The following is a 24,564-nucleotide window of genomic DNA, read 5'->3' as shown; positions in this document are numbered from 1 at the left end:
AACTCTGTTTAGTTGGAGTTTCTATTACTGCGATAAAACACCATTACCAAAATTAGGTTGACAAGAAAGTGTTTATTTCACTTACACATCCACATTGCTGTTCATCATTGAAGGAAGTCAGGACAGGAACTCAAAAAGGGCAGGAACCTCGAGGCAGGAGCTGATACAGAGGCCATGGAGGGATGCTGCTTACTGAATTGCTCACCATGGCCTACTCAGCATGCTTTCTTATATAGAACCCAGTATCACCTGCCCAGGGATGGCACCACCCACAATGGGCTGGGCCTTCTCCCATCACTCACTATGGGAATCGATCAGAAGGGGAGGAAGGATTGTAGGAGCCAGAGGTGTCAAGGACACCACAAGAAAACCCACACAAGCAACTAATTTGGGATCTAAGGGACTCACAAACACTGAACTGACAATCATGGAATCTGCATGGGTCTGACCAAGGCCCTTTGCATATATGTTACAGTTGAGTAGCTTGGACTTCTTATGGGACATCTAACAGAGCAAGGGCTGTCCCTGATTATTTTGTCTGTCTTTGGGACCCTTTTCCTCCTATTGGGATGCCTCTTCCAGCCTTAATATGAGGTGATGTGCTTAGTCTTATTGTAATATGATATGGTCTGTTTGGTTGATATCCCTGGGAGGCCTGCTCTTTTCTCCATTTGGGTCCCCCAGAAAGGGGATGGGAGCTATCTTTGACATGGTCTCTGCAGATGCCTTTTGATCACTTCACACTGGCATGGCTGCCTTGCTAGGTCACTGTGAAAGAGGAAGTACCCAGTCCTAATTAAACTGGATGAACTGGGGTAGGTTTTCAAGGGAGGGGGAGGAGAGTGATCTCCCCTTTCTGGGGAGCAGGGAAGGGGGATTGGGGAATGAGGGATTAACAGAGGAGAGAGACCAGGAGGAGAGGAGGCTACAATTGAGATGTAAGGTGAAAAACTAACTAAATAACAGAGGAGCAGTGAATTTGGGAGAGAGGAGTTGGGGGTGGGGTTGTAGGAGAGGAGGGAGGGGAAACTGTGGCCAGGGTATAATATATGAGAAGACAAATTTTTAAAAAATTAAAAAAGAAAGAAAACACTCTACAGCTGGATCTTATGAAGGTCTTTTCTCAATTGAGGTTCCATCTTTTCATATAACTTTAACTTGTTTCGAGTTGACATTAGACTAACTAGCACACAATCTGATCACATGACTTTACTAAGCATGTGTGTGCCTTTAGTAGTACATGCTGCTAGTGGCAAGTTATCCTTCAAAATTACATGTTTATGTGTATAGAGTTGTGATGGCTAGCTTAAATTGTCAACTTCATGTAACCTAGAATCATGTGTTTCCATTGGGCTTGTCTGTGGGCATATGTGCTGGTTAGTTTTCTGTCACCTTGCTAAAAGTGAGAGCTTGATAATGGATGCGATGTAACTTGCTGGCTGAAGTTCCTGACTTGACCTTCCCACAAGGATACACTGTAACATGGAATTGTAAACTAAAATAAACCACTTTTTATCCTAAGTTGTTTCTGTCAGAGTTATTTATCACAGCAACTGAAATAAACTACAAAAATAGTAAAATATACCCAAAGTCTGAGGTTATTCTTTTAAGACATAACAGATTTGGGGAGTAAAAATAAATCCTTAGACTGGAAATTTTGATCTGTGACTCCAACTCTATTGAAACTTCATATCATTTGCAACATCACCTCCCATGTAAATCTTATACTTTAACATATTAATAATTTGGAATAGTATCCAGAACAATTATACATCAATTTCTGAGGACTTCTATGACAAATTAATGTTCACTGTTTTTGCATATAACAGAAACAGAATGCGGCAGATATACTTAGATATCTGGCTTTCTCTCAGCTGTCTGTGATGTCATTCATCTTGTTAAACATAATTGCATTATATTATTCTATGTTCCTGTGACTATACCCCATATTTTTAACCCATCCTGATGGGCCTGGGGTAGTTTCCAGTGTGAGTATACTACAAATAATTCTTCTATAGCTGTCAGTTATATGACTATTTTGATAAACATAAAAAAAATTATAATTGCTTAGTAGTGGTGTAGCTGGATCTTGAGGTAGCAATATTTCTAATTTTCTGAGAGAGCACCAGAATGATTTCCTAAGTGGCTGTTCAAGTTTACATTCCTACTAGCAATGGAGTAGGGTTCACCTTTCTCCACATCCTCTCCAGGCTGTGTTGTCAATTGAGATTTTGATCTTAGCCATTCTGATGGGTATGAGCTGAAATCTCAGAGTTTTTTGATTTGCATTTCCCTGATGACTAAGGACATTGAACATCTCTTTAAGTTTTTCTCTGCCATTCGATATTCCTCTATTGAGAATTCTCTGATTAGCTCTCTACCTTATTTTTTTAATTGGATTACTTGTTATGTTGGTGTTTAAGTTCTTAAGTTTTTTATATATTCTGGATATTAGCCGTCTGTCAGTTTGAGAAGATCTTTTCCCAATCTGTAGGTTGTTGTTTTGACAGTGTCCTTTGATTTACAGAAGCTTTTCAGTTTCATGAGGTCAACCTATGCTCAGATGTGGGTCCCCAAGTAAGGGGAGCAGATGCTGTCTCTGGCATGAATTCAGTGACAGGTTCTCTGATCACCTTTCTCCGGGAGTGTGCAGCCTTGCCAGGCCACAGAGGAAGACAATGCAGCCAGTCCTGATGAGACCTGATAGGGTAGGGTCAAATAGAAGGGAAGGAGGTCCTCACCTATCAGTGGACTAGAGGAAAAGCACAGGGAAAGAAGAGGGAGTGAAGTTTGGGAACAGTGAGGGAGGGGGCCACAGCCAGGATACAAACTAAATAAATTGTAATAAATATTTTTTTAAAATAAAATAAGAAAGAGAAAAGAAATGTCAAATAACTAAATAAAATTTCATACTTCTAAAACAATTATATTTGGAAATATACTGATGACAAGAAATCTAATTTTTTTCATATGTAAATGTTCAGTACTATGAAACATGACCAAACAATTTCCCTGCTAACTCTCAACAAATATAGAGTACAGAATACTGTAAACATTACCCATATGTGGAATTTCCTGAGTTTTTCATAATAGTTATTTTAATGCATGTGTACTTGTACACTTTGCATTTAAACTTTTGTTTCTGGGATGGACACTGGAAGAAGGAAAAAAAAACAGGAAACAGGACAGGAGTCTACCACAGAGGGCCTCTGAAAGACTCTACCCAGCAGTGTATCAAAGCAGATGCTGAGGATCATAACCAAACTTTGGGCAGAGTGCAGGGAATCCTATGAAAGAAGAGGGAGATAGAAAGACCTGGAAAAGACAGGAGTTCAACAAGGAGAGCAACAGAGCCAAAATATCTGGGCTCAGGGGTCTTTTCTGAGACTGATACTCCAACCAAGGACCATTCATGGATATACCCTAGAACCCCTCCTCAGATATAGCCCATGACAGCTCAGTATCCAAATGGGTACCCTAGTAAGGGGAACAGGGACTGTCCCTGACATGAACTCAGTGGCTGGCTCTTTGACACCCCCCCCCACCAATGAGAGAGAAGCCTTGCCTGGCCACAGAGGAGGACAATGCAGCTAGTCCAGATGAGACCTGATAAGCTAAGGTCAGATGGAAGGGGAGGAGGACCTCCCCTATCAGTGGAGTTGGAGAGGGGAATGGGAGGAGATGAGGGAGGGAATGAGGGAGGGGGCTACAGCTGGGATACAGAGTGAATAAACTAAGTAATATAAAAAATAAAAAATTAATTTAAAAATTCTTTCTTTGCTAAAGCAGAGAGAAATAGAGGAAGCCTATAAAATGTTCAGGAAGTGCGGAGACTGAAAAGGTATTGAGAGACAAACACTACCTTGTAAATTACCAATAGGTCCATTTCTTTTTTCTGCTAAGGTTTTTAATTATTTTCTAGAGGTTTGTAATAAGTCTTATGTATTTGAACATTTTGTCATATGTACATAATACAAATATTTTTCTATCTTATGAAAAGCTTTCTATTTTTTTCTTTTTTTATGAAAAGCTTTCTTAGTGTCTTTTTTGTTTAACTTTTTTTGTTTTTGTTTTTGTTTTGTTTTGTTTTGTTTTTAAGAGAGAAACTTGCTTTATAATCCAGGCATCCTAGAACTCACTGCCTTTCAACTCTGCCTTTTTATTCTCTTAATGATCTTTGATAAGAAGAAATCCTTAATTTTTTTCTGATACCCAAGTATCTTCTCAGTTTTATGGTTAGTGCTAGTCTATGCCTTTGTTCAATTTATCTTTACTTTCTCCAATTTATGAAGATATTCTCTTACATTTTCATCTAAATGTTCTGGTTTTTTAATATATTTAAAATTGAAATATATATTATTCATATTAGCCCTCTGTCACATGTAGGGTTGATGAAGATCTTTTCCCAGTCTATAGGCTCTTGTTTTGTTCTGTTGACAGTGTCCTTTGCTTTAAAGAAGCTTTCCATTTCATGAGGTCCCATTTATTGATTGTTGATCTGAGAGCATGTGTGGTTTGTGTTCTGTTCAGAAATTGTCTCCTATGTCAATGAGTTCAAGGTTCTTTCCTACTTTTCCTTCTAACAGATTTAGTTTATAAGCACTTATACATGCATATTAGCCATATAATATAGGATAAACACACTAAAATCTATAGTCCTAAGGAAGCTAAACAACAAGGAGGATGCTAGAGAAGAGGCTTAATCCTCATTCAGAAGGGCAAACTGGCTAGACACTGGAATTAGGAGAAACTAGGGAACAGGACAGAAGCCAACCACAGAGGGACTCTGAAAGACTCTATCCAGCAGATATTGAGATTCATAGCCAAGCTTTGAGCTGAGTGCAGGCAATATTATGGAAGAAGGTGGAAATAGAAAGACCTGGAGGAGATAGGAGCTCTGCAAGGAGACCAACAGAGCCAAAAAATCTGGGCTCAGGGGGTCTTGTAGAGACTGATGAATCAACCAAGGACCACACATCGAGAGGACCTAGATACCCTGCTCAGATGTAGGCCATGGGCAGCGCAGTCTCCATGTTGGTTCAGTAGTAAGGTGAGAAGGGGCAGTCACTGGCATGAACTCATTTGCCTGCTCTTTGATAACCACCCCTTGGTGAGGTGGCCTTACTAGGTCACAGAGAAAGAGGATCCAAACAGTTCTGATGAGACTTGATGGGCTAGGGTCAGATAGTAAGGAAGACCTCCCTTGTCAGTGGACTAGAGGAGGTACATAGGGGGAAAGAGGGAGAGAGGGTGGGACTGGAAGGAAATGAGAGAGGGGATACAGCCAGGACACAAAGTGAATAAATTGTAATAAATAATAATAATAACAATAATAATAATAATAATAATAAAATAAAGAAAATAGTAAAAAGTGAAATAGAATTACATTACTTTCTTTCTCCAATCCTTCCAAAATACTCTCCCACAAACCCCTCCTTAAGCTGATAGGCTCTTTTTTCTCACTTGCTGTTCCCATCCATCTGGAATCTATTTTTGCATAAATTTGATATAAAATAACAGCTAAGATCTCTCTCCATGTCTTATTAATTCTGTGCTATTTATCTTTGTAACAATAAAATCTTGTCCAAATTACTATAACTTCAAGCAGATTTGCTTTCATTGTGGATTTATTTTTATTCAAGAATCTTAAGTATACTTATCATCTTAATATTATCATAGAAACTTTAAAATCAGCATTATTTTCTTTATATTTATTTTACTTAGTACTTATGTGCATTTTAGACTTCAGATTAATAATTTTCACCAGTTTCAAAAATTCTTTTTCTTTCTGTAAAATATACATCTATAAAATTCTTGCAATATAAATTTAATTATACATCACAATTTCTTCTACTATGTCTGAAATTATTTTACTCTTTCCTGCATATTTTCTTTCTATTTTTCAAATTTCTGATGTTTATTCTTTAGCTACCCAATTCTGCCTTCCGTTTTATGTATCCATGAACTATGAATTTTAGATATACTTTTCTCTCAATAATTCCCAGTTTCTATTCAAATAATCTACCTTTATCTGTTCAATTCATCTTTATCTCTCTCTTTTTCAACACAGTACCCATGTGTGTATTTATGTGTTTTTATGTGTATGTACAGATAGTTCATGTAGATATTGATATCAGGTGCCTACACAGTCATATGCCACATCATCACTGATGTTTAGTGAGAGTTTCCTACTGAATTTTTTCACTCATCAATTGGCCTATGCTAGCTGGTTAGAGAGCTTCACAGATCCACCTATCTCCCACTCAATCCTTCTGTAGTAAGATTATTGCAAAAATTTTAAAGTCCATGACCATAAATTGTGATATTAGGCTCACCTATAGGTCCCTGTGTATTTCGTGATTTTGTTTTTAGATCTGTTTTTAGAACATATGTCACTATCCACTCTATCTAATGATTTTGTTTTATTTAAGTCCCAACATGGTTCATAAAATGTTAAGAGTTCCCTGATGGAAGCCATATTTCTAACACAGAGACTTCATTCTCTCCTGTCTATTCAGCCTGTGTGCAAGACTTATCACCTTATTTCAATAAAGTATTAATATGTATTTAATGCTTCTCTTCTCTTTCCTTGTAATTAGTATGTAGTTCTCTAAGTTTTAAAAGTGATAGTTTGAGGAGTTCTTTCCCCCTTTTCCCTTCCTTCTTCCTCTCACTTCCCCCCTCCTCCTTCTACTACTCTTTTTAGCACAGGAAAACTACAGAAAGGGCAATGTTGTTTCTTAAAAGTTGTTTGTATTAGGTTTTGGCTTCATTCTCTCTACATGGGGATGAATTTAGACCAAGATATGATTCATGGTGATAACTAGCAAAAATTCCTAGGCACAGAGAACCACAGTACAAGTTAATCTATAAGAGATTCTCTCCTTTCTTCAGAATTATCTCCCTAATGCTTATCATTTGTATTCTTGGTCTTTTTCCAGTTGTTATGATTTAAACAGGAGAATTGTGGCCACCAACACACAACTAAATCCTCTTGATAAATGAAATACTACTCATTAGATCATGGGCCTGACTCTTTCAGATGCTTGGCACTTTAAGAAATTACATGCTCAGCCTGGAGGTATCTGATCATCTGCCTCCTGCTCTGATTTCCCATCCTGTATAAGTAACAGATTAATAAGTGTTCTTTTTTATCTTTTCTGCTCTTGTCTCAGTAAACAACTTGGACACTTTCCCATAGCTGGCAGTGAATTATGGTAAGGCTGCCTAACTACCTGTTGGCTGTCCTTCTTCCTCTGCCTCTCTCCCCCATGGATCCTTCCCACCCCTACCATTCTGTGCATGGTACATATTTTTTTATTCCTGCACTTCAAGCTATCTCTTGTACTGTTTTTATTTTAAGTCATTCTCCTTCATGAAATTCTTTTCCAGGTTTTCAGGGAAAACTTCTCTTTCCCTTTTGCAGCCTGTCATGTTGCCTCTGATATGTACTCTAGTCTTTCTAATTACTCTTCCATGTCATGTCTTGATCTGGCTCTCACATTAGTGAAGGTCTCTCTAATAGAAAGTATTTTTGAAGGGCAGTTTCAAGACAGCACCTTTCTTAAACCCAGTACTCAAATTTCTCACTTGACAGCAAATTTATTAGGATGACTGTCTCTTATTTACCCTGGAGTTTTTTCTCTACTACGTAACTAACTCTTCAGGGGATCTTCCTTAGGTCTTTTCCCAACATAGCCACTTTTAATCTCCTTTAATACTATCACAGGTAAGTTGAGCTAGCATCACTGGAAAGATTTCAATAACCTCCATCACCATATCGAACCTTAAGTATTGCAATATAAAATCAATTTGACTCTTTAATTATATTGTTCTCTATTAACAAGTTTTAAAGCCCCCTAACAACACTCTTCTTTCAAAATAAGTCAGACAATATTAATCTTTCAAAATATTTCAAAATATTTCACTCCTTCCATGTTTACCCACAGAATTTAATCCAAGGTCCCCCAATTTTCTAGAAGATTCTGAATGCTCTAGCTGAGTTCATAGTCTCATTTGAAGCTAGTAATTTCATTCTTATGCTCACTTGGAAGCCCATGGCTGCTCTGATGTTTATTGAGCAAGCCAAACACAACACTTTTCTTAGTTAATATCTTTTTCCTGAGATGCTTCTATACCACCTAGAAAACTATTTCCTCCTATTTCTGCATCATTTGACCCATTGCATCATAAAAATGTCTAATCACAGTACTTTTGAAATATTTTTAACTGATATATAATAACAATTAAGAGAATGAGTTGTGCCTACAAGGATGGGATGTTTGTTGTCAATTAAAGTGGAAACAGACTGGTCGGGATTACCTTATTAGAAAAAAAATTTACAGGTAAGTAAAAATTAAAGAGATAGCTACCTAACTGCTATCATAGTTAGGAGGAATATGGTCCTGTTCTATATCACAGCAGAGAGACTATAGTTTGCAAGCATAAATTTCAAAGTACCTAATGGAAGATTTTAAATGCTCTTAGCACTAAGAAATGATAAATAATGGAAATGGTAGATAAAGTTAGTTACTCTAAATTAACCTTTACATTTATATGTTTGTGTGTTTAAAATTTCATACCATATCCTGTACACCTATATAATTACTATGTATTCAGTGTTTTACTGTTTTTTTTACTGTATGTTACTTTGTCATACTTTTATTCTTTTTTATTTTATATTATCCTATCACATTCCTATCACATTTTTTGCTCAATAATATTAGCTCCATAAGGCAATAGATTTTGTTTCATTTTATTAGTGAATGCATTCAAAGCCCACAGAATAAAGGTTGTCACACAAGAAACAGTGTGCAAATATTTGGCAAACTAAGGACTGATAAAAAATGTCATATATAATTATTTGAGACTTTTAAAATAAAGTTCCTATTTCAATATCATTCAGATGTAATCAACACAGATCTTGGTATATTGCTCTGATAACAGCTTATTCAAATATCAGTCTTATATTGAAAACTTCTCTTAAGTTTATTCAATTTTGATATCTGTAATTCATTTGAAAATGGACTCTATTTCTACTGTCTTCTCTGTAAGAGTTACTTCAAAGGGGAAAGGAAATACTCTAAAACATGAGCAAATCTCCACAGCTGCCCTCCCTATTAACCATTTACTGATGAGAACTGGTTAGTAGTAAGTGGAGATGAGGAAAGCCTGGAGATTTGAAAAAACTGACATTCTGTTGTCCTTAGGAAGCTAACATTCTTCATCAGTCCTTGCTCTGTCTTCTGGAAAAGGAAAAATGTTGATGTGTTCATCCAATGACAGAAATTACTCTGAAAGAGCAGAATAACATGTGTTTCTTAGGAAAAACAACTTTTAAAAGCCAAGTCTACCACTCTTGATCAGTCAGTACTACTTGACCCCACTCTCCTGATCCACTCCATATCAGCAAGTATTAAAGTCAGTATTAAGAACTTCTCAGAAGTATACTACATTTCTTCTGGAAGCAGATCAGACAAACAGAACTCAGAAAATACATACAGCTTCCAAACTTCAGTGGGCAGGCATGCACATCCATAGGGAAATCTTCTAAATGCATGGGACATTCAGCATGTATTGTTAACCTAAAAGAAATGAGAACAGAAAATGAAAGACAGCCAAGACAAATTTTGCTAAACATGAAATTCTGTTACCATTCAACAGTCGTGGAGTACTCCTAAGAATCCCATTGGGGTTTCCTTGTTTATTTTCACTGAGAGTAAAGTCTGTATGCTAATAAAGGGTAAGTTAAGTGAACAAGGCAATTTCTCAAAGCAACAGCCAATACCAGTTATTTTTAGTTAGAGCTGATATGAATCCCACCTTAATACCTTTAGAAAAAAAATATATTTTTGGCCTAAGGTACTTCCTTAGCTACACTTAAATAAGCATAGAAACAGCAGGTTCCACCTGACTCATTCACGCCTGATCACAGCTTCATTATTTCAGAAAGAATTCTCAGCAGGCTACCATATGAGTTAAACAATTTAAAGAATGCATCATGAGGGAAAGATATATAAAAAGAGCATATTTGCTATGACAGCAGAAGAAAAACTAGACATGCACATATGTACACCACTCAAAAACATTCAAAGGCGATGGAGGGAATCAGAAACCTCAAAGGTCAAAGCTGAAGAACTTTCAACAGAAACATAAGCATGAAAGGTCATGCTTAAATTCTGCAATGAAAATATTGATAGGGTATTATTTGTCTTATTTATATATTCATTTCCTCGTATCAATCTCTCAAAATAATCCATTTCAATGTTTCCTCATGAATCCTTGCCAGTCTTTTAAGGCTCAGCTACCACTAGCCACAACTTCATTCTCATATATTTTTGTGTGTGTGCGCACATATGTGTGCACACATGCATGCGTGCATAAATAATATCTATACTGTAAACATTTAGAGTTCCTTGGGACATGGCCTCAATAGATCATTTATTTTTTTTAACTTTTATTAATTACACTTTATTAATTTTGTATCCCCCCCATAAGTCCCTCCCTCCTCCCCTCCCGGTCCCACCCTCCCCCCCCCTTCTGCATGCATGCCCCTCCCGAAGTCCACTGATAGGGGAGGTCCTCCTCTCCTTCTTTCTGATCTTATATCAGTTCTCATAAGAAGTGGCTGCATTGTCAGGGTTCTAGGTCGTCTCCATGAATAGTCCTTGGTTGGAGTATGAGTCTCTGGGAAGTTCCCTGTGTTCAAATTTTCTTGTTCTGTTGTTCTCCTTGTAGAGTTCCTGTCCTCTCCAGCTCTTACTATTTCCCATTTCTTTCTAGTCTTTATAACTTCTGTGTATATGGGAGACTGCTTTTGCTATGCTCGTGGTATTTTAACAAGCTTAGAAGCTGGTCATCAATTAAAATTTTGGTCATTCTCAAAATAGCTTCCTCATTTACACAGGCATTTTTGCTCATGGCTTTATAGGACCAAAATTTTCTTTGGAACCATAATTACTCCTTTATAGAATATCAACAAATCACACAGAGGAATTTGTCTTGCTTCATGTCAAGGCAATGGAGATAGGCATATAAGGAATCCATTCGTTGCTCTTCCCCAGTGCTACTATAACAGTGTCAGCTAGAAAAATCTAAATAGTTGGTAGTTGCCAGGACACTGTTGTTCAATATTTCTCCAGTTCAGTTGGAACCAGTGACATACCAGGAATCATTCATATTTAAAGTCAAATGGTAGATATTCCTACATCTAGGAAGGGATGAGAGGTTAAATGTGTAATTATTATGACTATGAGGATCATTGTTAATGACTTGAGCTATTCAAAGAATTTTACAGTTTCTAAAACACATTCACATTGAGTAATTCAATTCTAGTCTGCTCCTATCACTTGTGTCATCACTATTCTGGTTGCCTGGAACAAAAGGGGATATTCCCTCTATTTGACCACTCCCAGCCCTTACATGGTAGTACTGCAAGAAATATACTGTGAACATTATTACCATCTGTTTCAGAGAGAAGAATCCAAAGAGTTTCTGTGATTCACCCAGGAACACATGACATGGAAGACAGGAACAAATCTAGACATCTTGCTATATTAATTACCTTCTACATATTCTACAGCTCCTCAGCTTATGGGGAATATATTAGTCATGTGAAAAATGCTTTAATTACCTGTGGTTACTATTAGATAAACATTTCCTATGTATAAAGTAGTTATGGTAAAACATAAAGAAAATATGGAAAAATAAGATAGTCATAGGCCATAATTATTGTACTCATAAGGATTACTGATATAGGAGGAGAAAAATAATATCTATTTGGTCAATCCTTTAGTACAGAGCAATAGTTGTGAAAATTAGCCTGGACATAGTTTTGGTCTTTTCTTTTGTTGAAGAAACTTGAAGAAGTCCTAAGAACCTAAGAAAACAACACAGCATAGTCTGGCTAATGACAAACTCTGCCCATACATACACCAGATTTTTCTTCTTTGCTCAGGTGGGGTCGGCAAGAAATGAATAGAAAAGCAGATAAGGAGTTATTATAGATCAGTTCTGTTCCTACTCAGAAGTCACTACCATTGCATCTTGTCTTTATAATCTATCGGTTGTGGTCTTATTCTCTACATCACAAAGGCTTCTGGGTAGACTTAAAATAATTTCTGCTTGATATTACTCATAAGAGGCAGTATCTTGGAAATAATAATGTAAGTAGAGAGAAAGAACACAATTTTCTTTATTAAATCCCCATGGAAACTTTTCGGTATCCAACATGAGGAATAGGTTTCTCTGTGAAATATATTTTTCTTGTCTCTGCCACTGTGAATTGTGAAGTAACCCTTTATGCCTTTAAAAACGTCAGATTGGTGGAATATTACAGGCTGGTTTAAGAATTGAGGTTTTCTCTAAGATACATGAAAATTTTGAAAGTATCCAATGGATTAGTTAGAACTGCAAGGATCCTTGTCATCATCATCTAGTTCCAACCTTTTGTTGCTTGAATGTCACAATAAAAATAAAAGTCATGTAGGTATTTGTGAAAAGACAATGCACCAAAATTCACTTATTGTGTAGAAGGAATTTGAGAAATATATATATCCAGTCTCAGAATAACCCAGAAAGTTCTCTGAAAGGTACAGAGAAAATGAAAGAATTGTTACGTTCAAACTTCAAATGTAAGGCCTTATGAGACTAGGATCAACCAAGATGAAGCTGAAATGGTAAGCAACATGAAGTAAAGAATTACATTGTGAAGAATATTATAAATGCCAAAACACATACTACTTCTTTAGTAATTCTGTTAAGATTTGTATTTAAAAAAAGTGTATTTTTGCTGTATATTTTTTCAGTTTTCATGTAAATACTTTCCTTAAATATTTTGTTTTAAAAGAATTTCATACATGAGTACTGTATTCACCTCGCTTCTACCTCATTTTAGCCCCTTCAACCCATCCTGTGTCTGTCCAACTCCATCCCAATTTCATAATTTCGGAATCTGTTATTTAATTATTATTATTACATATCTATCTATCTATCTATCTATCTATCTATCTATCTATCTATCTATCTATCTATCTCAACACAGTTTTCTCCAGGGATGAGTCCCCTGATAGATTATCCAGTCCCAAGTGGTCAGTCCTAAACATGTATGGTTTGCATATGAGTTATACTCATATGTAGCATTGGCTACAGTTATTGTTTTTAATGGGTTCTTCAAAATGAAAGATCAGAGAGTACAGCACTGATATAATAGGATTTCCATCATGATCCAGGATTTTGGCTGCTTTGATTTCTATGTAAATGCCAAGTAAAGAGATAATCCAGGAGATTCTTCCTTTAGGAGAGGCTGCTGCAGATAGGAATCTAAAAGCTTTTAAAGTCAAGTCATGCACAGGTATGCCCATACAACCCCTGCAATCCTCATTATGAAAGTACTCTCATTTTACTTTCATTGAGGTGCACTGCTTCTTTTGTCAGCCAATCCTTTGCTTTAAGCAATGTTTTTTTTTTTTTAATGCCACCACAGTGATAAGTCCATGTTGTGTCACTGCCATGGTCTCCTAACTTGCCACTCTGTTAAGAGAAAATTTTCTGTAACCATGGATTCATTCAGAATCAAAGTCTATGTTGACTCAGACTCTAGAATGATCCTACTGTATGCTACTCTCTTGTTTATCTTCCTGGGTCACTGGGCTCTGGCTCTTTCCAGACTCTTGATATCGATTTGAAGTTGTGTCCTATCTTTCTAGAACGTTCTTTCAAATATCTGGATGACTAATTTTATTTTAGTTTTTCTTTTGCCATCTTGACTTCATTTAGTATAAACTACATTGTGATCTAGATTTTAGCCATTCAACCATTCAACCAACTGATCAGACTGGTTAATTCAATCTGATGAAGAGTTCTTTGTTTCTCAGTACTCAGAAATCTTCTTTTCCACACACCTTTAGCCTTAGGTTAACTTAGTTTCTAAAGGAGGCTTGCACGGAATGAACTCTACTCAGTTTCTTACCCCTCTTCCAATATACCAAGAACTTTGCCATATGCTTTCTTTTCTCATATCATCTATGATACACGATAGATGTTTTCCTATTTATTGTCTATATTCTTTCTTTACTGTATATTATATATTAGGATATTTTTCTTTTTCTTTGTTTTGATGTATGCTAAGAACTTAGTACATGAAATTACTAGATGATTTTTCACTCATTAAGGTATATATTTCTATTGAAACCTTGAACTGAAGGGCTACAGGTTAGAAGATACAAAGTTCAAGTATTTCTGAAGTTTTAGAAAACTATGATTTATTTGTAGCATAATATCTTTCTCCCAAACTAATTTTTGTTTTTCCTTTCTTTTTTTCCCACATAATACATCCTGATTATGGTTTCCCTCCCTCTACTTGTCCAGTTTCTTCCCAGCACACATTCCATCCAGATCTACTCCCTTTATTCCTCTCATTAGAAAATAAGCAGGCTTCTAAGGGATAATATAATTTAATATAACGAATATATAGATAAAACAAACACATCAGAGTTAGACAAAACAAACAAAAGAAGGCATCAGGACTGGCTGTATTGTCTTCCTCTGTGGCCTGGTAAGGCTGCACACCCTCCTCCAAGATGGAAGTGATCAAAGAGCTAGTCACAGAGTTCACGTCAGAGCACCTGCTCCCCTTACTAGGGATCCTTGGATACTGAGATGCCCATAGGATACATCTGTGCAGGGAGTCTAGGTCTTCTATATCTATGGTCCTTGGTTGAATCATCAGTATCTGCAAATGCCCCTGGGCCCAGATTTTTTGTTCTGTTGGTCTCCTCATGGAGCTCCTGTCCTCTCCAGGTCTTTCTATCTCCCCTTCTTACATAAGATTCTATGCATTCTGCACAAAGTTTGGCTATGTGTCTTAACATCTGTTTCAATAACCTGCTGGGTAGATACTTTTGGAGGCCCTCTGCGGTAGGCTCCAGGCCTAATCCCTTTTTTCTCCACTTCTAATGTCTTATCCCATTTGCCTTTCTGAATGAGGATTGAGCATCTTACCCAGGGTCTTCTTTCTTGCTTAGCTTCTTTAGATATACAGATTTTAGTATGTTTATCCTATATTATATATCTAATATTCACTTATAAGTAAGTATATACCACATGTATCTTCCTGCTTTTGGGATACCTCACTCAAGATGGTATTTTATAGTTCCATCCCTTTGCTTGCAAATTTCATGATTTCCTTGTTTTTAATTGCTGAGTATTATTCCACTGTGTAAATGGACCACAGTTTCTGTATTCATTCCTCATTTGAGGGACATCTAGGTTGTTCCCAGATTCTGGCTATTATGAATAAAGCTGCTATTAATATGGTTGAGCAAATGATTTGTTGTATATTTGAGCATATTTGGATATATGTCTAGGAGCGGTATAGTTGGATCTTGAGGTAGTAGTATTCTTAGTTTTCTGAGAAAGTGTCAGATTGATTTCCAAACTGGTTTTACAAGTTTACATTTCCACCAGCAATGGAGGAGGGTATCCTTTTCTCCAGCATGTATTGTCACTTGAGTTTTTGATCTTAGCCATTCTGATGAGTGTATGGTGAAATCCCAGGGTCATTTTGATTTGCATTTCCCTGATGACTAAGGATGTTGAGCATTTCTTTAAGTGTTTTTCGGCCATTTCATATTCCTCTATTAAGAATTGTTTATATACCATTTTTAATTGGATACTTGATTTGTTAGTGTTTAACTTCTTGAGTTTTTTATATATTCTGGATATTAGCCTCTGTCAGATACAGGGTTGGTGAAGATTTTATTCTAGGCTGTAGGCTGTCATTTTGTTCTGAGAACAGTGTCCTTTGCTTCTCAGATGGTATTCAGTTTTATGAGGTCCCATTATCGATTATTGATTTTAGAGCCTCTGCTGTTGGTATTCTGTTCAGGAAATTGTCTCCTGTACCAGTGAGTTCAAGGTTCTTCCCAATTTTTCTTCTAATAGCTTTATTGTGTCTGGCCTTATGTTGAGGTCTTTGATCAAGTTGGACTTAATTTTTGTGGAGGATGATAAATATAGTTCTATTTGCATTTTTGTACATGGAAGCATATAGATAGACAAGCACCATTTGTTGAAGATGCTATGTTTTTTTCCATTGTATGGTTTTGGTTTCTTTGTCAAAAATCAACTATCTGTAGGTGTGTGAGTTTATTTCTGAGTCTTCTATTAGATTCCATTGATCCACTATTCTGTTTTTATGCCAGTAGAATGCAGTTACTGTTGTTTTGTAGTACAGCTTGAGATCAGGGATGGAGATAAGTCCAGATAATCTGTTAGTGTACAGGATTGTTTTAGAAATTCCGGTTTGTTTGTTTTTTGTTTTTCCATATAAGGTTGAGAATTTTTCTTTCAAGATCTGTAAAGAATTGTGTTGGTATCTTGATGGGAATTACACTGAATCTGTAGATTGCTTTTGACAGGATGGTCATTTTTAACATGTTAATCTTACTGATGCATGAGCATGGGAGAGCTTTCCATTTTCTGATATCTTCTTCAATTACTTTCTTTAGTGACTTGAAGTGGTTTTTATTGTGTTTTGTTTTGTTTTTTTTCCAAACAGGTCATTCACTTGCTTGGTTAGAGTCAGACCAAAGTAGTTCATGGTATTTGAGGCTGTTGTGAAGGATGATATTTCCCTAATTTCTCTCTCAGCCCTTTTGTATTTGTATGCCAGAGAGCTACTGATTTTTTTGAGTTAAGTTTGAATCCAGACACTATGCTGAAGGTGATTATCAGCTGAAGGAGTTCTCTGGTAGAATTTTGGGGGTGACTCATGTATACTATTATGTCAGCTGTGAATAGTGATACCTTTATGTTTTCTTTCCAATTTTATCCCATTGGTCTTCTTTTTTTAATCAAACAGTTTTAATAATATAGCCAAATTACATATATAACTTTGTATTAACATGTTTTGTAAATGTTTTTTTTGTTAATTTTTAATTTTATTTTTATTAATTAAAGTTTATTCACTTTCTAACCCAGCTGTAGCCCCTCTCCTATCCCCTCTCGATCTCATCCTTCCTCCCTCTTTTCTCCTATGCCCCTCCCCCAGTTCATTTATAGGGGAGGTCCTCCTACCCTTCCATCTGACCTAGTCTATCAGGTCTCATCAGGACTGGCTTCTTTGTCTTCTTCTGTGGGCTAGTAAGGCTGCTCCACCCTCAGGTGGAGGTGATCAAAGCGACAGCCCATGAGTTCATGTCAGAGACAGTCCATGTTCTTATTGTTGGGGAATCTAGACATTGAGCTGCCATGGGCTACTTTTGTGCAGGGGCTCTAAGTTATCCCCATGCATGGTCCTTGTTTGGAGTATCAGTCTCAGAAAAGACCCCTGTGTCCAGATTTTTTTGTTCTGTTGCTCTCCTTGTGGAGCTCCTGTTCCCTCCAGGTCTTTCAATCTCCCCTTTCTTTCATAAGATTCCCTGCACTCTGCAAAAATTTTGGCTATGAATACCCTATGAATTTTGGCATGATACCCTGCTGGCAGAGTCTTTCAGAGGCCCTCTATGACAGGCTCCTGTCCTGTTCCTTGTTTTCTCCCTCTTCTGATGTCCACCTCCTTAGCCTTTCTGAATGAAGATTGAGCATTTTTCCAGGATCCCCTTGATCTTTTTTAGTTGTCTTATTTTTCTAGCTAGGACATCAAGTTCTATGTTGAAGAGTTAAGGATAGAGTGGGCAGCCTTCCCTTGTCCCTGATTTCAGGGGGATTGTTTGAAGTTTTTCTCTATTTAGTTTGATGATATCTATAGGTTTGCTGTAAATTTTCTTTACTATATTTAGGTGTGTGTATCGTAGCCCTGATCTCTCCAAGACTTTAAATATGAATGGGTATTAGATTTTGTCAAATGCTTTTTTGGCATCTAAGGAGATGATCATGTGGTTTTTTTTTCCTTCGGTGTGTTTATATGGTATAGTACACTGCATGACTGAGATGAAGCCAACAGTCTTGGTGGATATCTTTTACGTGTTCTTGGATTTGGTTTGTATTTTGTTGAATATTTTCACATCCATTTTGATAAGAGAAATAGTCCTGGTCTCCCCTATTTTTGGACTTAGAGAGGGCCGTGGGAGGAAATGAGGGAGGAGGGTGTAATAGAAAGGAATGAGGGAGGGGCTACAGTTGGGATATAAAGTGAATAAACTGTAATTAATACAAATAATATAAATCCAAAAAAAGATAGGCCTGAAGTTCACTTTGTTGTTGTTGTTATTGTTTTATCTTTGTATGGTTTATGTATGAAGGTGACTGTTGCCTAATAGAATGAGTTTGGTAATTTTCCTTCTATTTTTATTTTGTGGAATAGTTTGAAGGGTATCATAGCTAGCTCTTCTTGAAAGGTCTGGTAAAATTCTGCACTGAAACCATCTGTCCATGGGGTTATTTTGGATGGTAGACTTATTTAAATTATATTTTTATATTAATTACAGTTTACTCTCACTTTGTATACCAGCTGTATCCACCTTCCTCAATCACTCCCAATCCTACACTCCCTCCCTCATTTCCTCCCATTCACCTCTCCAAGTCCACTGATGGGGAGGTCCTCCTCCCCTTCCCTCTGACCCTAGCCTATCAGGTCCCATCAGGACTGGCTGCATTGTCTTCCTCTGTGACCTGGTAAGACTGTTCCCTCCTCATGGAGAGGTGAGATGGGAGACTATTGATTACTGCTTCAAAAGGTTTATGGCTAGTTTGATGTTTATGTTTTTCATTAGCATGAAGAGAATATCCTTGTAGCAAAGATGCTATTACATAGGGGTGAAGGCTCTATCCGTGCACCAGCTGGACTTCTGCAAAGTCTTGTAGGAGTTGTCATCATTAATGGAGCTGGGCTGTCAATTTTTGGAGTGCAACCTATAGTCTTAACAACAGCCTCAGTTATTTGTGGCTTACCATAGGACCTCTATGGCCAACATCTCAATTAGATGTAATCCAGTCCTGAGACTGGAAGTTTCATTTAATGACAAAAGGTGACCAGATGGGGCTCTGTCTACAATATTAGTTGTTGATTTCATTTATATGTCCTTCATATATGTAAATAATTTAGAAAGCTTTTGCTGTATTAGGCTTCAATACTACCCCTCTAATGGCCTTTAATGTTGGCTATCTTTCCACATATTCCCACCTACCTCTCTTTCTACTTGATCCTCTCAGTCTATCCATAGCTATCTAGTCTCTTTCCTAGGGAGATCTATCTGTAACCCTCCCATTCCCTTACTCTATGGCTAACCTCTGTGGTTCTATGGATTGTAGTTTGTTTATCATTGATTTAACAACTAATATACACCTATAAGCAAATATATATTATATTTGGCTTTCTGGATCTGGATTACCTCAGTGAGAATGATTTTTTTTCTAGTCCCATCCATTTACCTGTGAATTTCATGATTTCATTTATTTTATTATTACTATCATTGTTATTGTATCATCATTATATCCTTATTTGTTTTTTGAGACAGAGTTTCTCTGGTTAGCCTTTGTTGTTGGCTCACCTGAACTCCCTTTATATACCAGTCTGACCTCAAACTCACAGACAGCTGCTGGCCTCTGCCTCCCTGAGTGTTACCCCATTTTGTAAATGTACCGCATTTTCTTTATCCAATTTTTTATTGAAGGTCATCAACATTGCTTCCAATTTCTAGCTATTATGAATAGAGCAGCAATGAACATGATTGAATGGGCATCTCACCAGTATGATAAAGCAGCTTTTAGGTATGTACCCTCAAAGGATGGTATAGCTTGATCTTGAGGTAGATCAATTTTTATTTTTCTGAGAAAACGCTACACTGGTTTCCATTGTGCCTGTACAAATTTGCATTCCCACCAACAATGGATGAGTGTTCCCCTAAATACATCTTCCCTCAAGTATGAGCTGTCACTTGTTGTATTGATATTAGCCATTCTGACAGGTGCAAGGATGAAATATCAATGTAGTTTTGATTTACATTTCTATGCTGACTAAGGATGTTAAACATTTACTTAGGCATTTCTCAGAAAGTTGAGTTTTCTCTTTTGAGAATTCTGTTTACATCTGTACTTTATTTTGAAATTGGGTTATTTGTTTTTTTTTATATCTAGTTTTTGAGTTCTTTATATATTTTGGATATTAGTCTTCTATTGAATTTTCAAGGGTTCACAATCTTTTTCCATTCTGTAGGCTGCTGCTTTGTCCAAATGATGGGATTCTCTACCACACAGATGCTTTTCAGTTTAATGAGGTCCTATTTATAATCGATCATTGATCTTAGCGTCTGTGTTGTGTTCTATTCAGAAAGTATTTTCCACATTCTCTTCTATCAGGTTCCATATATATATATATATGTATATATATACATATATATATATATATGGTTTAACATTGAGATCTTTAATATTTGGAGTTGAGTTTTTTGTAGGGTTCATAACTATGGATTTATTTGGATTGTTCTACATGAAACTATAAACTATCGAATTTGGCCATAACTATTCGGTGAATATGCTGCCTTTTCACCAGTGTACAATTTTGGCTTCTTGATAAAAAAATATTCAAGTGTCCATAGGTGTATGAATTTGTATCTGTGATTCCAATTTTATTCTATTGAACAATGGTTTTGTTTTTGTGCTAATGCCATGCTTTTTATAGTGCTATAGCTTTCTAGTGCTATTGAAATCAAGACTGGTGATACCTACAAATCCTGTTTGTGTGTGTCTGTATACAGCTGAAAAATGTCCTTTCAAGATCTGTGAAGAATTTGTTTGGAAACTGATGGAGATTGCATTAAATCTATAGATTTCTTTTAAAGGGATGGCTGTTTCTACCATATTAATGCATATTAATACTTGAGCATGGGAGATCTTTCCATCTTCTGATTTCCTCTTCAATTTCTTTCTCCAAGTCGCATATTACCTTAACCTAGCTCCATAATCAGTTTCTCTCCTAGAATCTCAGATACAGAAAAGGCTGAAAGTTTCTAATTTAATTTCTTGCTGAGTTTATACATGGATTAAACAAAAAGGAAGAAACTTCTCCAAAATTATCCAATATATCAGATTCCTGACTCAGTGTTGTATTCAACACATGATTGTAAATCATCTATCATCTAAACAGTCAAGATAGATTGGAGGCTTGCTATTGTGTTGTCCACATTGAGCTTATATATGGGTATGGGAAGGAAAATGGATAAAATATTAAGTAAGTTACACTGTATACCAAAAGATGCTATGCCCTAGAAAGAAATAATAAGAGTTACATACAAAGTATCAGATGTGAATTAAAATTTCCATAGGGTATTTGGAGGAGAGGTGCATAGAGTAGGTTCCATCTGAGAAATGAATGGGAAATGAGCAGTGAAAGTAGGAAGAGCAGCAAATGCAAAGGCGCTAAAGTAGAACTGTGTCTGCTTTCTTCCAGGAATAGCCAGAAGTTGTCTGTATAAATATGGAGAGATTGAGGGAAAAGTAGTAGAATATAAGTTCTGAGAGGAATGCATAGGGCATAGGCTAGATCATATAACACCTTCTAGGACATTTGGTTTTCACAGGTGAAATATAGAGGCATTATAAAAGGTTCAGTGTAAATGTGACTCATTTTAGCTAATGGTTTAGGATCACTCTGGTAGCTGTGCAAAGAATAAATTAAACTAAGACAAGGGCAAAAGCAAGAGGATGAAATTCAACACCCATCATAACATAAAACTCTCAAAATCTGGAAATAAAAAGGCAATTTTCTCAAGTGATGAATGGCATTTACAAAAAAAAATCTTCTAACATTGCACTTAAATAGCAAAAGACTAAATTGCTCAGCCTGAAGATCAGACAAATCTGTCTGCTCATTTTGTTCAGTTTTCTGTCTGCTCATTTTGTTCAGTTTTTATTAGAGATTTTGGCAGTTCTAATTCCACTGGTGATAGTTCTTCAACTATAAATACATTAAAATACTACTTAATCATGCACTTTGAGAGAATGAATAGCTTGATATGTAAATTGCATTTTAAGAAATCTACCTAAAAATCAGGCAATGTAAACAAATGAAGATAGGATTAAAAAATAAAAGACAAAACTAGCTTTGAAATGACATATTCATATATTATGTGTATATCATTAAGATTTCACTCCTACAAAACTGCTCTACAAATTTAAGACCAAAACCAATATAGTGAAATGATAAATGCTGGAGGCAGAAACGAATGGAATTCTGATCTACAATTGGTAGCACATGAGTTAGTACAACCATAATCATAAACAGTGTAGAGGTTCTTCAAAACAAAATGTAACTACTATGTGAATTACCCACACCAGTTCTGAATATTCAGCTTTGAAAAATGAAAGCAGAATACCAAAGAAATATCTACATACCCATTTGGGGCACTATCATGATACTAGTCATAATATCCAAGTTACAGAATCAGTCTAGGTGTTCACAAATTAAAAGGATAAGCAAAACTGGTATAAACACACAGTGGAGTGCTGTTAAATGTCAAAAGAAGAATGAAATTCTGTCATTTTTAGGAAAATGGGCAAAAATGGAGAATATCAAGTTAAGATAAATAACCATATACAGAAAGACAAGTAATGCTTGCTCCTTTACGTGTGGGAGAAAAAAAAAAAAAAACAAACTTACAGGAACTCAGAAGATTGTTAGTGAAGTTTGTGAAGTGTGTGAGGGGCTGGGTTGGTTAATATGTATTCATGCCTGTGTAGAAATTATAGTGAATACTACTGGAATGTATAATTAATAAATGTTTTTAAAATAAGGAATAAACATAATCTCATATGGCAAGCCATAAGGAAAAAACATTTGTCACTTCTATTGTAAGACATAACCAAGGCTATGGCAAAACAAAAATTATAAAAGACATCCAAATAAAAAAAAAGGTAGTCACATTATCTCTATTTTCAGAAAACAGACTATTATATATAGAAAATCTTCAAGACTACACCAACCAACTACTAAAACTACTGAAACAGTTCATTAAATTTGTAGAAAAAATAAACATATAAAGCCAGCATTTTCATAACTTAATAGGAAATGCTCTGTAAGAAAAAAACAAAAAACAAAAAACAAAAAAACAAAGTACCACATTCACAATTGTTATAATGTGATAAAATATGTAGGAATACATTTAATCAGTGAGGTAGATGATTCTCACACTGTAATGGCTAGTGTTTGTTGTCAATTAGAATATATCTGGCATTAAGTAAAACCCCAAAAAAGCTGTGCACACCAGTGAGGGATTTTTTTGTTTGTTTGTTTAACTGGATTATTTGAAGTGAGAAGATCCACTTGTAATCTCAATCTTTGAGATAGGAAGACATACCTTAGTCCACATTTTTTGAGGTGAGAACACCCACCTCTAATCTGAGTCATGCCTTCTGCTGGAAGCCTATATAGAGACATGAAAGACAAAAGTTTTTGTTCTTTCCTGTTTTTACCTCTTTAATAATTTCATTCCTTCACTGACATCAGAGCCTACTTCTTTGGGATTTTAGTGTATAATGAAGAGCAGCTGAAATATATAGCTTCGTGGACATAACAATTACTGGATTCTTGGGCTTGCCATACATAGAAAGCCATTGTTGGATTATCTGGAACACAGCCTTTAAGTCATTCTAATAAATTTCCTTTACATATAATATATAGCATATACATAGCATATATGACATATAATATATGCTCTCTGTGTCTCTCTCTCATATATATATAAATACATATATGCAACATATAATAATGATATATATTACTATATATTATATAGCATTATTATGTATGTTCTATATATAATATAGAGAGAATCATCCTATAGGAGTTCCATTACTCTAAAGGTAAATTACTACACTAAAAACTATAGAACAGGAATGAAAGAGATTGAAAAAGGGAAAATATATCCCGTATTCATAGGTTGGGAATATTAATATGTCTAAAAGTGCTACTTAAAATAAGTACTATGTGATACTACTTAAAGTGACCTATATATTCAACAAAAGCTTTTTCAAAATGAAGATTTACCTCATCAGCTTAATGTACTTCTACAAAATCAAGATATGAATGATATTAAACACTTCATCCATTTCCCACAGCCCAAGGAAACTTATATATGTATCATAATCTCAAAGTGAAAGTCTCAACATGAAAAGGAAAATAGAGTTAGAGAGAAACAAAGAGATATAATATATCAGTTTTATGCATTTATTCCAGTTCCTATCACTGAACTAAGAGACCCTTGCTCTTGACTCAACACTACTAAGTAACTAATTTCTTTTCTATCTTTTTGGAATTAAGATGAATTAATGACTTGTTTATTTAGTGTCCTATCACATCATCCCTGGAAATAGTTTCAAAATGAATATACTTATGAGAGATTATTCTTACTATGGTATTTGCAAGATTTTTCTTTTTACTATAATATTCATGTAAAAATGTGTATTTTTCTTGTATTTATCATACTGTACTTTGCTTTGCATTTTTAGAATTTTGGGTTAGATGAATGTATTTTGTCTCTTGAACTAGACTGAGTACCATGTATAAACCATTTGATTTTAGATTAGAATACATTCAAAAGAATTAATACAGTGAGAAAATTACCAAGG

General features: G+C 35.8%; 1 protein-coding gene across 3 annotated transcripts in view; it reads right to left on the bottom strand.

The window, feature by feature from the left end:
• Gabra3 (gamma-aminobutyric acid type A receptor subunit alpha3) overlaps positions 1-24,564 on the bottom strand; it is a 288,094-nt gene that overhangs the window by 42,137 nt on the left and 221,393 nt on the right. For all 3 annotated transcript variants that reach the window (XM_060376662.1, XM_060376661.1, XM_060376660.1), the window contains one exon: positions 9,502-9,584. In XM_060376662.1, coding sequence (XP_060232645.1) covers positions 9,502-9,584 — 83 coding nt within the window. The remainder of the gene's footprint in view (positions 1-9,501; positions 9,585-24,564) is intronic.

Source organism: Meriones unguiculatus (genome assembly GCF_030254825.1).
Source record: "Meriones unguiculatus strain TT.TT164.6M chromosome X unlocalized genomic scaffold, Bangor_MerUng_6.1 ChrX_unordered_Scaffold_30, whole genome shotgun sequence".
NCBI classification, from domain to species: Eukaryota; Metazoa; Chordata; class Mammalia; order Rodentia; family Muridae; genus Meriones; species Meriones unguiculatus.
The sequence above is the reverse complement of the archived record's forward strand: the minus strand, read 5'-3'. Positions and strand labels throughout refer to the sequence as shown.